The sequence below is a fragment of the Heteronotia binoei genome, chromosome 13 (genome assembly GCF_032191835.1).
Source record: "Heteronotia binoei isolate CCM8104 ecotype False Entrance Well chromosome 13, APGP_CSIRO_Hbin_v1, whole genome shotgun sequence".
Lineage (NCBI taxonomy): Eukaryota > Metazoa > Chordata > Lepidosauria > Squamata > Gekkonidae > Heteronotia > Heteronotia binoei.
Window position 1 is genome coordinate 69,285,763 of NC_083235.1, and position 16,771 is coordinate 69,302,533.

The 16,771-nt window shown below is 45.8% G+C and overlaps 2 protein-coding genes across 3 annotated transcripts in view; one reads left to right on the top strand and one right to left on the bottom strand.

Moving 5' to 3' along the window:
- ACOX1 (acyl-CoA oxidase 1) overlaps positions 1 to 12,662 on the bottom strand; it is a 46,230-nt gene extending 33,568 nt beyond the window's left edge. The window contains exons 1-2 of the mRNA XM_060252905.1: positions 12,480 to 12,662; positions 7,519 to 7,678 (exon numbers count right to left, since the gene is read on the bottom strand). Of these exons, the coding sequence (XP_060108888.1) occupies positions 7,519 to 7,678; positions 12,480 to 12,594 (275 nt within the window). The 5' untranslated portion in view covers positions 12,595 to 12,662. The remainder of the gene's footprint in view (positions 1 to 7,518; positions 7,679 to 12,479) is intronic.
- Positions 12,663 to 12,767: 105 nt separating this feature from the next.
- Positions 12,768 to 16,771, top strand: part of TEN1 (TEN1 subunit of CST complex) — a 32,667-nt gene continuing 28,663 nt past the window's right edge. The window contains exons 1-2 of one of the 2 annotated variants that reach the window (XM_060253127.1): positions 12,768 to 13,033; positions 15,188 to 15,303. In XM_060253127.1, coding sequence (XP_060109110.1) covers positions 15,212 to 15,303 — 92 coding nt within the window. In that variant the 5' untranslated portion in view covers positions 12,768 to 13,033; positions 15,188 to 15,211. Of the gene's footprint in view, positions 13,034 to 15,106; positions 15,304 to 16,771 lie in introns of both variants that reach the window. The other variant, XM_060253128.1, reaches the window with a different exon arrangement.

Consider the following 16,771-nt stretch of genomic DNA (forward strand, 5'->3'; position numbering starts at 1 on the left):
CATTAGGGTTTGTAGAATCTTTCGGGCTCGAGTGCCGTGTTCTACTGGAGAAAGTTTTCCTTCCAGACGTTTCGTTCTCAGCTGCGGAGAACATCCTCAGTGGCGTTGCAGCCGGAGCAGGCGCTCTGACCTTCTTGGCTGCTGTGCGTTGAGTGGGGCCGGGGCTGCTGGAGAGCTGCTATTTCTAGGCTGGAGGGGGTGTGATGTAAGGGCAATTGGTTTGTGGATGTGCCCATTGTTTGGTGGGGCTTCCTGGAAGGGTAGTGATAAGGAAACTGGCTTACTGAACGCAGCACTGAATGTAAGAGTTCAACACGCCATTTTCAGCAATGGAGAGGTCAAAGATGACTCTGCGAAGCCCACAAGCAGGGCACGCTCCATCCTCACCACGCCACCAGCATCTGCTATCAAGAACCAATTCACACATTTTCAACATACGCATTCCGGGAGTTCCTTACAAGTACACCCAGTTCGGATTGGACCGCCACCACATGTGGGGGAGAGGGAGCTTAGATCTTCACCATCCCATGATGTTTTTCAGGATCTGAACTACAATGAATGGGGCTCTATCTGTCCACGGAGGGCCGCATGTAAATTTCCCATCAGGACAAATAACGGCTCCTCTGGGACTATTTCAAGTCAGGAAAACAGGATGTGTATGTGTCAGGGAGCGGGGAGAAACTCATTCTCCTTACACACCACAGTTCCAATCCAAATTAGGCCCCAAATCCTGGGAACTGAGTTTCCAGCACAGAACTCCAGGAGTACATTTGATCCACATTCCTTGTGGTGACCAGGTCTAACACGTGAACCACCCTGTAGATCATCATCATCATCAATTTTATTTATATCCCGCCCTCCCCGCCGGAGCAGGCTCAGGGCGGCTAACAACACAAATCAATACATTCATTACACAAGATATTTAAATAAAAACTAACTAACAATTTAATTAAAATTCTATTAAAATTCTAAAATTAATATGCTGGTGCTATTATACAGTTGGTGAATTTCTTAGCAGTTTCCCTCTCAGTCGGTGAAGGCCAATCGAAAGAGGATGGTCTTGCAGGCCTTGCAGAACTGTTCAAAATCCCGCAGGGCCCACATTTCCTCCGGAAGCTGGTTCCATAGGCGTGGAGCCATAACAGAGAAAGCCCGATCGCGGGTGCTCTGTAGCTTTACCTCTTTCGGCCCGGGGATAGTCAGCAGGTTCTTCCCAGCTGACCTCAGTGCTCTCTGGGGTTCATATGGGGAAAGACGGTCCCTAAGGTAGGCAGGTCCAAATCTAATACTGCCTCTTTACAAACAGGTTCTGTTATGCTATTATGGTGTGCTACTAATTTTTTTAAAGAAACACAGTCTAGGTTTCTCCTTCCTCGGAGGTTTTTAAACAGGCTAGATGGCCATCTGACAGCAATGAAGATCCTGTGAATGTAGGGGGAGGTGTTTGTGAGTTTCCTGCTTTGTGCAGGGGGTTGGACTAGATGACCTTGGAGGTCCCTTCCAACTCTATGATTCAATGATTCTAACATTAGAAAAAGACAAAAACAAAAATGCTGAAAGAAGTATGTTACCCATCTGACTTAATATGTTTGGGTCAGACTCTATAGCTTCAGTAAAGATAATAGCACATAACCATGTTTTTCATATGCACCTGTTCATAGCGCAGATATAATTTAAAAGGTCGGGGGTAAGCCAAAAGGCAACCTTTATCACAATTGCATGTGATTATAGAGGTACCTTAAAGAGCATCACTTCCCTTGGAACCATACCTCTTCTGAAATACAGAGGAGATTTAAGGACTATACTATCAAGCAGAAGGACAAAATGAGGCCTCCTGTTGTTTCCTCAGAGTTACAGAATGCCATGTATATGTGCCTTCCCTGAAGGTAGTTTCAGAAAGGAAGCCATGCTGGTTCGCAGCAGAAGAGCTAGATCAGGGGTGTCAAACACTCCGTCTGCATCCAGCCCCTTGACTGGCTGACTGCTGCTTCCTACTTCCTGTTCCTCCTTCCAGCATTGGAGCTGGTTTTTGCCCAGTCTCTCCTGCTTCCTGCTACGCAGAAAAGTGAAAGAAAGCCAAGCCTCCCTTCCCTCAATTGGCTGAGGACTCCTCCCCCTCCTCCTTTGGGGAGGGAGGGAGGGAGCAGAGAGAGCCAATCCCATCACACTTGGAAAGATCCCCCTTTCCAATTTTAACCGATGGAAGAGGGGAAGAACCCTAAGAGCACAGATACATACCTTCTTTATTAGTAGAAGGGAGCAAGAGTCCAGAAGCCTCTTAATAACTTACAAAATTTGCGGCAGGGAATGAGCTTTCATGAGTCACTGCTCACTTCTTCAGATATAGCTGGAATGAGTTCAGTTCTCCTTATATCTCAGAGAGTGATCTGATTTAAGATGCCAAATGACATTAGCAGACCAAGGTCTCAGTTCAGTTCAGGAGGATGCGCTGTCCTGAGCTTCATTATCAGCTGCAATTCAGCAGTCTCTCTGAATCTCCCTTTGTAAGAGAACTGCTCCTCTTAAAATGTTCCCCTCGCTAGGTTTTGGAATGTTGTGGTTTCTAGTTGCAGTACAAAGAATAAGAGTCCAGTGGCGCCTTAAAGACGAACAAAATTTGTGGAAGGGTATGCGCTTTCATGAGTCACTGCTCACTTGTTCAAGACTTACTTCCATTTTTGCTTTGTATCCTCCTGGACGGAATCCTCCTGTCCCAAACCGAGACCTAGGCTTTCTGTCTCATTACCAGCGCTGATATCGCCACACCTATTACCCCTCTGTATATCACACCTAATCCAATCATGCCTGCTACAGCTGTACAGCATCGGAGATCATCTTTATATATTTTATATCTCTGGTACCTCATGTTACATTTTATGGCTTGCACAGTCCAGCCCAACAAAGTGACATTTATGTCAGATCCCGCCCTTGTAATAATTGAGTTTGACACCTCTGAGCTAGGTAGCACCCTAAAGACGAGATTTTCTGGACATAAGAGTCAAAGCTCCCTTCATCAGGTATCTGACAAAGGGAGCTTTGACTCTCAAAAGCTTATAATCCTGGAATCCTGCTGGTCTCTAAGGTGCTACTGGATTGAATCTAGTTGTGTAGGTGCTGTTCTCTCCCAGCTGTTGAAGGACAAGATTTTGTTTTCTTTTTATTAGGTAAATTTGCCCTTTGAGTGGTGAAACTGTCCTCTAACCAGTGTTCCATCTAGCTGAGTTAGTGTGAGCTAGCTCACAGGGTTTTTTTTAGCCTCTGGCTCACATACTTTTGTCTTATCTCAGGAAAAATGGCCCCAGAGCAAACTAATTTATGCCATAGCTCACAACTTTAATGCCAACAGCTCACAAAAAAAAGAATTTTTCCTCACAAGACTAGAAAAAGATGATATTGGATTTATATCCCGCCCTCCTCTCCGAATCTCAGAGTGGCTCACAATCTCCTTTTATCTTCCTCCCCCACAACAGACACCCTGTGAGGTGGGTGGGGCTGAGAGGACTCTCACAGCAGCTGCCCTTCCAAGGACAGAGCCTCAGAGCGGCCTACAATCTCCTTTCTCTTCCTCCCCCACAACAGACACCCTTGTGAGGTGGGTGGGGCTGGAGAGGGCTCTCACAGCAGCTGCCCTTTCAAGGACAACCTCTGCCAGAGCTATGGCTGACCCAAGGCCATTCCAGCAGCTGCAAGTGGAGGAGTGGGGAATCAAACCCGGTTCTCCCAGACAAGAGTCTGCACGCTTAACCACTACACCAAGCTGGCCACTTAGAGGGAGCATTGCCTCCAATCTATTTTGCTTGGGCCAAACAAACTCCAGAGATTCAGCAGCAGGTACAGGAAGCGAAGGGAAGATTTTGGAGGCACTTATGAAAAGCAAACAGTAACCCTTACTTATCGGGTATGGGAGAGATATGAAGGAGTCATAGTGTATGCCTCTAAGACAGGGGTAATGATAGCGTTAGCATCAACTGAATCAGAGCAGGATCCAGTGTACTGAAAGTTTTGTTTCCAACAATACTCAGTCAAACACCTATTGGAAGATTACATGACGTGTCTATGCCCCTATTACATGGAACTTTGCAGCATACTCCCTGGAGGCTTAGTTCAGACATTGTACCTTCTTGTTAATATATCTGGAGTTCCTTAATTTTAAAAAGGGCAGGGCAAAAGCCTTTGGGGTGGCAGTTATTTTCAGGTGACACACTGTATGAAGTGCTCTTTATTCTTCCTGAGCCTGCTGAAAATGAATTTCATCGGGTGACCCAGAGCTGGTAAACTGTGGAAAAAGAAACATCCCTCTTTGTCTTTCCCTATACTTTTATGAAACTGTGTCTCATTCCCGCAAGTCATTTGTCTTCTCGAACCAAAATCCTTCAAATGCTTCAGCTTCTCTCTGACTAGAAACTCTGGGCAGGAAGAGAACAAACGCGTGAGAGGAGGTCCATTTTAGCCAGTTGTGTTACATCTCTGCTGAAGCTTGCACTCCCCTCCCTGTCTGATACTTCATAAAGCTTGGGGGTGGTCAGAAGCACAAATTCTTGGCCTTGGCTCACAGCCTGTAACTTCCAGTCAGCCGCCAAATCGAGAATTTACCTGAAAGGTCCTTGTTTTGCCTTTTTTTTTTGCTGTGCGCTTTTCAGGTCATCGGTATGCGGATGACACGCAGCTCTATCTATTGTTGGGAGTCCAGCCCGGCTGCGCCCTGGAAGATCTGGACTTGGCATTGCAAGCCATAGTGAAATAGCTCAGGCAGAGTGGATTGAAATTGAATCTAGCGAAGACAGAGGTTCTGTTGCCTGAGTTGCAGCGGCCTGGGTAGGAAAATCCCCTTGCCGGCCTCTGATGGGACGCTATTAGCGCCAGCGTCGAGAGTCAAGAGCTTGGGGGTGCCTCTGGAGCCTTCGCTGACAATGGAGGCCCAGGGATAGCAGCCGCTGCCAAAGCCGCATTCCACCATCTTAGGCGGATAAGGCAGCTGGTTCCATACCTGGAGCGCGACGACTTGGCAACAGTGATCCATGCGATGGTCACCTTGAGAATAGACTACTGTAATGTCCTCTACACGGGGCTGCTCTTGACTCAACTTCGGAGGCTGCAGCTGGTGCAAAACGCAGCAGCCAGGTTGTTAATGGAGCTACCTGTACGGGAGCACATTCAGCCTGTGCTGAAAGCGTTACACTGGTTGTCTTTGGCATTCCGGATTCGCTTCAAGGTGCTGGTTATAACCTTTAAAGCCCTACATGGCCTGGGACCTGTCTACCTTCGGGACCGCCTTTCCCCATACATACCCCAGAGCGCACTACGATCAGGGTCTCAAAATCTCCTTAAGATCCCTGGACCAAAAGAAGACCAGCACTAGAGCCAGAGTGTTCTCAGTAATAGCCCCCACTTTGTGGAACGCCCTCCCTGAAAACGTCAGGGCCCTGCGGGACCTGCCACAGTTCCACAGGGCCTGTAAGACCAAACTATTCAAACTCGCCTTTAATGGTTAGGGGGAGGTGGCTATTACCATCAGCACCGACAATCTCACTGAACTAATAAAATGGAAATCAGAAGCTTGCCAGCATGAATTTTTAATATGTATGGAAATGTTTTTTATATATTTAATTCTAGTATATTTGTAAATTGCTAATGCTTTTAAACTGTTGTTAGCCGCCCTGAGCCAGCCGGGGGGGGCGGATATAAATCTGAGAAATCAAATAAAAATTATATGTTATTTTTCTTGTTGGAAGTCAACTTGAGTCTTTTGCTGAGTAAAGAAGAATATAAAATGAGGCAAGTGCTCAAACTGTCATTCTAATTGCCTTTTCTGTACTTTGTTTTTAAAATGTGATTGGCCCAAAACTGTACACGTAATCCTAAACGGGGCTGTTAGTACAACAGAAAAGTGGGAAAGCGTTTGGTACAGAGATCAGGAACATTATTTGAAACATATATAAATTTAGGATCCTCTAGCCTGATTTTATCTTTTTTTTTTAGGAACTGGGAAAAGAAATGAGACAGCCGAAGGAGTGAAGACACTGGAAAGATTTAAACAAGAGACTGGGGAAAGGGACAGTAGTAACCTAAGCAAAGGAGCATGTTGAGCTCTTCGCCAGTAGAAGTGACCTGGTTTCACTGCCCCTTAGCAAATGCCATTTGTGAATCTACAAGTTTCGTAACGACAAGGAATGAGATCCATGATTGAAGCCAACAGGATTCTTTGGCTAGTCACAGCACAAGTAGATCTCTAGGTTACTTTCCATTTAACTGACACACTTTCCATGTGAAAAGCAGGACACAAAGTAAATCCTTTATAACGCTTCACTGAACAGGAGTTCATGCAAAAAGGGGAGAGCAACCAGCATCAAGGTAGATTGAATAGCAAGGTCCCAAGTTCAACTGTCCACCTTATACTTTGCCACACAAGCAGATCGAGCTTACAAAACCGGGGAGGAGAAACTGAACAACACCCACTTGACTTTTGCTCCATAATTAAACTTCAACCTACACTCAGGGCAGGGAGATTACATAATAAGGAAAACAACCACCTTAAATACAAATCTCTCCATTCAGTAAACTTGGGAAACAATACATTTACCTTAAAGGAGAACTTAACACACTGCAGGTTAACAACGTGAGCTAGATGAAGAACCATTCAGATTATACTTCTTTTCTTTGTGAACCACAGCTAGTTTTATGAAACAGCTGAGCTGCGATAGAATTGCAACATCCTAGCAAATCCACACTTCATGGTGCGTTAAGCATGCTAGAGGACATCAACAGCACAAACAAGGATTATTTTCCAGAGAGAAAGGGTTATTGTTTTCAGAACTCTGAACTCAGAAGAATAAATCAGTCTCCAACAAACAATTATCTAAGTTTGTTTCAAGCATTCAAAAGGTTTAGGATTAAGCTCCCAGCAGGCTGGTAGACTTTCAGATTACATTAACATTTCAGCTGTGACTAATGTCACTAACATAATGTACATTAATGGAATTCCACAAGTCACATTTGGTGTAACAAAGACCTTTCAACAACATCCTCACACACACAAACACAGAAAAAGGATTGAAGAAGTTAGGACAAAAAGTGTCAGGGGGGAAAAAGAAAACTTCTTCAATGTCTAACCAAACTGATTATAATCTGAAGGTAATTTTAGCTGGAAATCAGATTACATATCAAAGCTTCAGGAAAGTGTCACTGATTTCCTTCAATATCCTAAGGTTTTTTTATCCATTAATCACAGTTAAACTGTAACAAGAGCTCTCTCTTGCTCTCTCTCTGTCTGATATTTTGCAATTTTATGTAACCAGATGATAGTTAACAGTGTTACCTTTATCACAGCAAAAGAAGTCCAACATTATGTATCATTTTTAGAAGTGTTTAGAAGCCTTTCCAGTCAGTCCAGTGGCTTTGCTCTGAAAAGTTAAAGACTTTGCAAACTAAAGCATTAGTAATGAAAGAATTAAGCCCTGTCATATTTTAATTGTATTGAACTGCGTGCTAAATTATGAATTCCACATTGAAGTCAGATACCTTTTAAACCAGTAAATCTCATCTGGATCTGCAATCCCATATTCTCGGAGCTTCATCACCATGTGTGCACTCTTCTTGATGGCTAGTGCATAGCGCTCACTGCGGGAAAGGAAATTAACATCCTCATGCTTGAAGTCTGGGTCATTTAAAACCAGGGCCTCTGTAGGGAAAAGAAGAGGAAAGAAGAGAACAGATTTCAGCCAACAGAAGAATTCCACATGACACTAGGGCCTCACCATACACAAGCATTTCCATGAATTTGCATAAGAACATAAGAGAAGCCATGTTAGATCAGGCCAATGGCCCATCCAGTCCAACACTCTGTGTCACATAAGAACATAAGAGAAGCCATGTTGGATCAGGCCAATGGCCCATCCAGTCCAACACTCTGTGTCACAGAAGAACATAAGAGAAGCCATGTTGGATCAGGCCAATGGCCCATCCAGTCCAACGCTCTGTGTCACATAAGAACATAAGAGAAGCCATGTTGGATCAGGCCAACGGCCCATCCAGTCCAACGCTCTGTGTCACATAAGAACATAAGAGAAGCCATGTTGGATCAGGCCAATGGCCCATCCAGTCCAACGCTCTGTGTCACATAAGAACATAAGAGAAGCCATGTTGGATCAGGCCAACGGCCCATCCAGTCCAACACTCTGTGTCACACCGTGGCCAAAAATATATATATATACACACACACACTGTGGCTAATAGCCACTGATTGACCTCTGCTCCATATTTTTATCTAACCCCCTCTTGAAGGTGGCTATGCTTGTGGCCGCTACCACCTCCTGTGGCAGTGAATTCCACATGTTAATCACCCTTTGGGTGAAGAAGTACTTCCTTTTATCCGTTTCAACCTGTCTGCTCAGCAATTTCATCGAATGCCCAGAAGTTCTTGTATTGGGAGAAAGGGATTTCTTTCTCATAAATTATATAATGGAAGTAGCAAGATGATGGTAGCCTGTTAGTCACGGCTACTATCACAACACTGACATCACAACACAGTGAAGACTGTAAGTCATTTATATATCAGTGCAGATTCAGTCCACTATTGCTCAGAGCTTCTCAAGTAGAGAATGTGCCACTGTGGTTCACACAATGAATTTCACTCGATACACTCTCCGTTTCTGACAAGGGGAAGGATCCCAAGCAAAAGCTAAATGTCTTAAAAATAAGAGAAGCGGCAACAAGGTGCTAAGTCAGGCACAACAGTGTATACCATCAAGATGAACACAAAGCCTCTTCAGCAGTTCTCACTGTTCTGGACAGCAGAAACACAATGCTTAGAATTTAGTATACTCTACAGATAAAGAAACTTACTAACGACCACTTTAACACACATGAGTTATGCTATTTCGTTTTAAGCACCATAATGAATCCACAATAAGAACACCTAAGTAATGACAAAAAAACAAATATTATCCATGAGCTCACATTTTATATGGGAATTGGTGACTCTAATCTATGCAAATTGTAAGAACCATATCAGGTTATCAGAACTACTCCAAACTAAGAGACTACAAAAGCCACAATCCTGTATGAATAAAAGTATAAAAAAGAACTGAGTTTATTTGTCAGCCTGAGAGTAATAAAAGCAGATAGTAAGCAAAATGCATCACAACACAAGCTCTAACCATTTGCCCTGAGCCCTCTTGCAGGACCAAACCTACTGTATCGATTTGGAAAAATCACTATTCCCAGACTTCCTATTAACAACTGCAGATTACGAGAATAAGACATAGATCACAAAATCCCTGCTTGAACTCCCACCTCAACCATAATTAGTCCAAGTCCCATCAGGCAAACCACTATCTCTGAATCTCAATTTACAAGGATTTTGAAATCTGTGTAGAGTATGCTCTACACTCACTGTTGTTGAATATATATATATTTTTAAATGGAAATAAACCACACACATATATCAAGGCCTAAGGAAGAAGTTTACTTTGGTCCTGTGGTGTGACAGGGGAAGCAAGACTGAATATCATCCTTTCAAGAACTAGGGTAGTTACTCCAGTTAAGTGAACCTGAACGTTTTGTTTCAAGTCATGAAAGAAAGTTACCACCAGCAGTTGCAGAGTGGGATTAGGACTGGCAGATCCAAGCTCAAATCCCCACTTTGCTCCCTGGGTGACCTTGGACCAGCCGCTCTCTGACTAATCTATCTCAAAGAACAGAGTAAAGGAGCACCTTTAAGACCAACAAAACACACGGAAGTTTACATTCTGAATAAAACTTTTGTTGGACTTAAAGGTGGTCCTTGACTCTGCTTTGTTTTACTGCTTCAGACCAACACAGCTGTTGGCGGCCCAGGGGAGGGACGGTGGCTCAGTGGTAGAGCATCTGCTTGGGAAGCAGAAGGTCCCAGGTTCAATCCCTGGCATCTCCAAAAAAGGCTCCAGGCAAATAGGCATGAAAAACCTCAGCTGGAGACCCTGGAGAGCCGCTGCCAGTCTGAAGACAATACTGACTTTGATGGACCCAGGGTCTGATTCAGTGTAAGGCAGCTTCATATGTTCATACTAGAGGAGGGACGGTGGCTCAGTGGTAGAGCAACTGCTTGGTAAGCAGAAGGTCCCAGGTTCAATCCCTGGCATCTCCAAAAAAGGGTCCAGGCAAATAGGGGTGAAAAACCTCAGCTTGAGATCCTGGAGAGCAGGGGAGGGACGGTGGCTCAGTGGTAGAGCATCTGCTCGGGAAGCAGAAGGTCCCAGGTTCAATCCCTGGCATCTCCAAAAAAGGGTCCAGGCAAATAGGCGTGAAAAACCTCAGCTTGAGACCCTGGAGAGCTGCTGCCAGTCTGAGAAGACAATACTGACTTTGATGGACCGAGGGTCTGATTCAGTATAAGGCAGCTTCATATATTCATGGGGAGGGACGGTGGCTCAGTGGTAGAGCATCTGCTTGGAAAGCAGAAGGTCCCAGGTTCAATCCCCAGCATCTCCCAAAAAGGGTCCAGGCAAATAGGTGTGAAAAACCTCAGCTGGAGACCCTGGAGAGCCGCTGCCAGTCTGAGTAGACAATACTGACTTTGATGGACCAAAGGTCTGATTCAGTAGAAGGCAGCTTCATATGTTCATGGGGAGGGACGGTGGCTCAGTGGTAGAGCATCTGCTTGGGAAGCAAAAGGTCCCAGGTTCAATCCCTGGCATCTCCAAAAAAGGGTCCAGGCAAATAGGTGTGAAAAACCTCAGCTGGAGACCCTGGAGAGCCACTGCTGGTCAGGGGAGGGATAGTGGCTCAGTGGTAGAGCATCTGCTTGGGAAGCAGAAGGTCCCAGATTCAATCTCGGCATCTCCAAAAAAGGGTCCAGGCAAATAGGTGTGAAAAACCTCAGCTGGAGACCCTGGAGAGCCGCTGCCGGTCTGAGTAGACAATACTGACTTTGATGGACCCAGGGTTTGATTCAGTAGAAGGCAGCTTCATATGCAGGAGGGACGGTGGCTCAGTGGTAGAGCCTCTGCTTGGGAAGCAGAAGGTCCCAGGTTCAATCCCCGGCATCTCCAAAAAAGGGTCCAGGCAAATAGGCGTGAAAAACCTCAGGTTGAGACCCTGGAGAGCCGCTGCCAGTCTGAGAAGACAATACTGACTTTGATGGACGGATGGTCTGATTCAGTATAAGGCGGCTTCATATGTTCAGCTGCCCGCCTAGATCTATCTCAAAGAGTTGGCATGCGAGCGGAACGTAGAATGGGAGTACTAATTCACTGACTTGAATTCCTTGAGGGAAGGGATAAAGATCTATAGGGAAAAAAGCACTGATGACAGTCCTGAGGCAGTTAAAAATTACACACGGGCTAATGTATGCAAAGCACTTAAGAAAGCATAAACATCAGGGATGTAACACGTTGATGGCAAAAGTTTATTGAATAAAAAACCCCAACTTAAAAACAAACAGACAAACAAGCGTAGATAAGGTCTGTGGAGGTCAGTATAGTCTACTTTGAAAGGTGGAGATCTCCCTTATTACCTACTACCTTCTCCCTTTAACCGGAGATGCCAGAAATTGGAGAATCAGGTGCCACTTAGGAAGAGGCATCCCTTCTATACCGGGGGAAATCTCTTTTAAAATGAGGCCAGATGCTGCATAAGCAAAGCACGGGCTTCGCCTCGCCGTCACTTATTGGCATAAAAAAACCCCAACGCCTTCCAAACGACTCCTTCCCTTCCCTTCAGACCAACACAGCTGTTGGCGGCTCAGGGGAGGGACGGTGGCTCAGTGGTAGAGCATCTGCTTGGGAAGCAGAAGGTACCAGGTTCAATCCCCAGCATCTCCAACGAAAAAGGGTCCAGGCAAATAGGTGTGAAAAGCCTCAGCTTGAGACCCTGGAGAGCCGCTGCCAGTCTGAGTAGACAATACTGACTTTGATGGACCCAGGGTCTGATTCAGTAGAAGGCAGCTTCATATGTTCATATTAGGGGAGGGATGGTGGCTCAGTGGTAGAGCATCTGCTTGGGAAGCAGAAGGTCCCAGGTTCAATCCCCGACATCTCCAAAAAAGGGTCCAGGCAAATAGGTGGGAAAAACCTCAGCTTGAGACCCTGGGGAGCCGCTGCCAGTCTAAGAAGACAATACTGACTTCGATGGATCAAGGGTCTGATTCAGTATAAGGCAGCTTCATATGTTCATGGGGAGGGACGGTGGCTCAGTGGTAGAGCATCTGCTTGGTAAGCAGAAGGTCCCAGGTTCAACCCCCGGCATCTCCAACTAAAAAGGGTCCAGGCAAATAGGTGTGAAAAACCTCAGCTTGAGACCCTGGAGAGCCGCTGCCAGTCTGAGAAGACAATACTGACTTTGATGGACCCAGGGTCTGATTCAGTATGGTCTGATTCCCATCGGGGGTCGCGTGTCGGGGCATGCAGGCAGCCGAGGAAGGGGACGGGCGGTGCAAAGCAGGCCCCAGCCAGAAGCCTCCTCCTGCCGCCGCTTCTTCCTCTTCCCCCCCAAACGCTTCTCACCGATCTCCCTGCGGCGCCGGGTCCGGTCGGCGCTGCCGTCCAAGATGTTGGTCAGAAGCTCCGTGTCGAAAGAGGCCGCCTCCCGCTCCTTGCGCAAGTCTGGATTCGTAGCCATGGCCAGGCAGGCACTGCAGCAGCCGCTCCGCTCCGCTCAGACGCCGAAGGGAGAAAAACACCAACGACTCCGCCAGGCTTTGGGACGCGGCTCCGGCTTCACCTGGCCCAGCTCCGCCCCCTTTCGCCCTCACGTGACACAAAACCGGGCGCGTCCCGCTTGGGAAAGCCGGGCACGGGGGGGAGAGGAGAGGCGCTCTGGCTTCTGCGGGGGGCGCGGCTCTGCTGTTCGCTCATTGGCTGCGCCGAGGTTCTGCTCTTCGCTCATTGGCTGCGCCGAGGTTCTGCTGCTCGCTCATTGGCAGAGCCGAGGTTCTGCTGTTTGGCTGTGCCGAAATTCTGCTGTTCGCTCATTGGCTGTCAGCGCTAAACGGGAAAAGGAAGAGGGGCCAGGAGCTTTGTGCGGGGTTGTTAGAGGCCAGACTGTTCAAGTCACTTGGGTAGGTAATTTGTCCCCGAAAATACGTTTAGGCGATATTTAAAACTGGGGACTAAATTTTTTATATATAGACAATTTATGTTTATTTCTTTAAACTGCATAAACCTGTACTAGTAGGGATAACTTTCGATATCCATTGACGGAAGGAATCACAACACATATATGAACATATGAAGCTGCCTTATCCTGAATCAGACCTTTGGTCCATCAAAGTCAGTATTGTCTTCTCAGACTGGCAGCGGCTCTCCAGGGTCTCAAGCTGAGTTTTTTCACACCTATTTGCCTGGACCCTTTTTTGGAGATGCCGGGGATTGAACCTGGGACCTTCTGCTTACCAAGCAAATGCTCTACCACTGAGCCACCGTCCCTCCCCTGACCAGCAGCGGCTCTCCAGGGTCTCAAGCTGAGGTTTTTCACACCTATTTGCCTGGACCCTCTTTTGGAGATGCCAGGGATTGAACCTGGGACCTTCTGCTTACCAAGCAAATGCTCTACCACTGAGCCACCGTCCCTCCCCTGACCAGCAGCGGCTCTCCAGGGTCTCAAGCTGAGGTTTTTCACACCTACTTGCCTGGACCCTTTTTTGGAGATGCCAGGGATTGAACCTGGGACCTTCTGCTTCCCAAGTAGATGCTCTACCACTGAGCCACCGTCCCTCCCCTGACCAGCAGTGGCTCTCCAGGGTCTCAAGCTGAGGTTTTTCACACCTACTTGCCTGGACCCTTTTTTGGAGATGCCAGGGATTGAACCTGGGACCTTCTGCTTCCCAAGCAGATGCTCTACCACTGAGCCACCGTGCCTCCCCAGTTTTCCTTGTTCTGACAAAGTGAGTTTTAACTCACAAAAGCTAGCGCCCGAGGATAATTTTGTTGGTCTCAGGAGACGCCACGAGCACGAAAGCGGTTTTCCCAGGGTGCGGCTCATCCGTTGCACGCCGGGTGTGCTGACCTCTGCGATTTACCCAAATATGGGAAACTGGACTATAATTTTTTTTATATTGTAAGCCGCCTTGAGTTCCATAAAGGAGAAAGACAGCTAACAAATGTTTGAAACATATAAATGAATACTGGACTCCACTCCAGTTTTGTTCTGTTATCCAGAGGCTCAGCACGGCTGACTGCTAGCGGGAGACTCAACCTGAACATTTATTCTGGCATAAAATTTTGATTAGCGTTTAAGGTGCTACAAGATCCTTGTAAATTTCAAGCTGTACAGGTATCTTTGCCTTTTGAGGATTACTTGTAATTACACAAAAGTAAGTGCGAAGGGTAATAGATATGTTTCCCTGCCTGGCTTGCAAAGAAAAGCTGAATTCCAGGCAAACTGAACTTCCCTTTCTCTGTCACTGGGGACCAGTTAAATTGGTCCTTGTGGTCGTAACCCCTTTTTGTTGCACATCTATCTTGTCTGCTATGTATTTATTTGCTTCACTTATTCCCTGTGTTTCTCCCCAATGGGACCCAAACCAGTTTACATGGTTTCCTGTCTTGCATTTTATCTGGAGAACAACCATGTGAGGTAGATTAGGCTAAGAATGTGTGACTGGTCCAAGGTCACCCAGCAAACTTTCAAGGTGGGAGTGGGGATTTAAATCCAGATCTCCCAGATCCTAGTTTCACAATAACTACTCTACCTCACTGGTTACACACTCCCCCCACCCCACGCATGATCATAGCCTGCAGTTATATGTTCTATAGCTACTGACTGACCTTGGGCAAAGCTTGACAGATGAAAAATTCAAACCTAGGGATACTTTAATGCAGCACTACCTGAAATCCATTGTGTTCTTAAGGGCTGAGATTCCCTGGAGTAAAGGAGCAGTATGATAGATATTGCACTGGCCCCCCTTATTTGTAATACAGAGGAAAGTTATATTTTCTACAGGGCTGTTGTAAAGACATATGAAACAAACCAGTCAGAATGTTTGTGAACTATTTAAAATTATATAAATGTTATGATGTAAGCAATAGCCTGGTAGGATTTGTATTTAGAGTGGTAACTTTTAAAAAACAACAACAAACAAACCCTACTATAAGCAAACAAAAATAACTTTTCACCTCTATATGGAAAACAGCAATAGGATCTCAAGATGGATATGCTTTGGAGTGGAAAATTCCAGTTGTAAATGCTTGCCTCAAAATTGATCTGCCTGTAGGATCTACCTTCAAGAGCAGCTGTAATGATGCTACCCGATGCAGCAAAGTATCACTTTCCATGGGAGGTAAATTTGGCATCAATCCCTGAAAGGAGGACCCTCAGAACATTTGGCAGGTTTGTGCACTTCAGCTGCAGTGGTAAATATGAGGAAAACAGCCTCCAAAAAGGTTGAGGAGGCAATCTCTGGGTTTCCCTGCTCACACTTGCTATGGCTCATTTCCTTTCCTACATTAAAATTCTGTTACTTTTGGCCAAGCTAGCTATGTTTCTTTTCCTCACATTTTTTTTACTTTCCCTCAGATTTATCTTGCTGTATAATTTATAAGAGTACTTTTATACACATGGGAAAAATAACATTGCTTTAATTTTTAAAAAATTCTGTGAAATGTTAATTTTTTGTTTTTCCTTCTTTCTCATTTCTTACTCTGTGTGCCATTTCCCATTTGCTAGGGCTACTTCATGTTTTACTTTCCTTATCTTCGTAGATTAACCTATCTTGTATTATATCCACATTCATTTTTAAGTCTGGAGAAATACAAGCGTACCACTGTGAGCTATTGCAAACGTCTTTTTCCATTATAAAATTCTATTTCAGAAAAAAAAATCTGTTAGGCAGCCTTTGTTTGGTTTCATTTCCTTAACAGCACAATTCCTTGTGCCAGATAGCTTCCACCTTGCCTGAGGCTATGTAAAACAAATGTTCAGGAGGGCATTTTTTTTTCAATCAAGGGATTAAAACTAAAACAACAGAATGGTTCAGGAGTAGGGTTGCCAAGTCCAATTCAAGAAATATCTGGGCACCTTGGGGGTGGAGCCAGGAGACTTTGGGGGTGGAGCCAGGAGACATCGAGGCGGAGCCAGGAACAAGGCTGTGACAAGCATAATTGAACTCCAAGGGAGTTCTGGCCATCACATTTAAAGGAACCGCACACCTTTTTAAATGTCGTCCTTCCATAGGAAATAATGAAGGATAGGGGCACCTTCTTTTGGGGCTCATAGAATGGGACCCCCTGGTCCAATCGTTTTGAAACTTGGGAGATACTTTGGGGAGAGTCACTAGATACTATACTGAAAATTTGGTGCCTCTACCTCAAAAAGCAGCTCCCCCAGAGCCCCCAAAACCTCCAGATCAATTCCCCATTATACTCTATGAGAATCAATCTCCACATAGAGAATAATGCTCAGCAGACGTGAGAGGATGCAAGGACTACAAGTCCCAGCATGCACCTCGCGAAGGAAGGCCGGACTGGAGCGAATAGCAGGCCGGCGGTGGGCGGGTCTTTGTGAGCCGGAGGAAGGGAGAAGCCTGAAGCCAGGCAGGGAAAGAGACACGACACCGTTCCACCCCCCCCAGCCCCCACCCCCGCTATCAGATTTTTAGAGAGCGGGGGATTAGGCTGCTAATTCAGGGGTCCCCTGGCAGGGCGGGGGGGTTGGAAAGCCTATTCAGGAGGGTGCTTTTTTATAAGAAACAAGGATTGTAGTCTGTCACACTGTTTATTGTTTTGATCATTTGCTCGAACTTCTGTTTTTATAATCCAGTTTCTGTCTTGTTTTACACAGTTTAATTTCTTTATTAGAT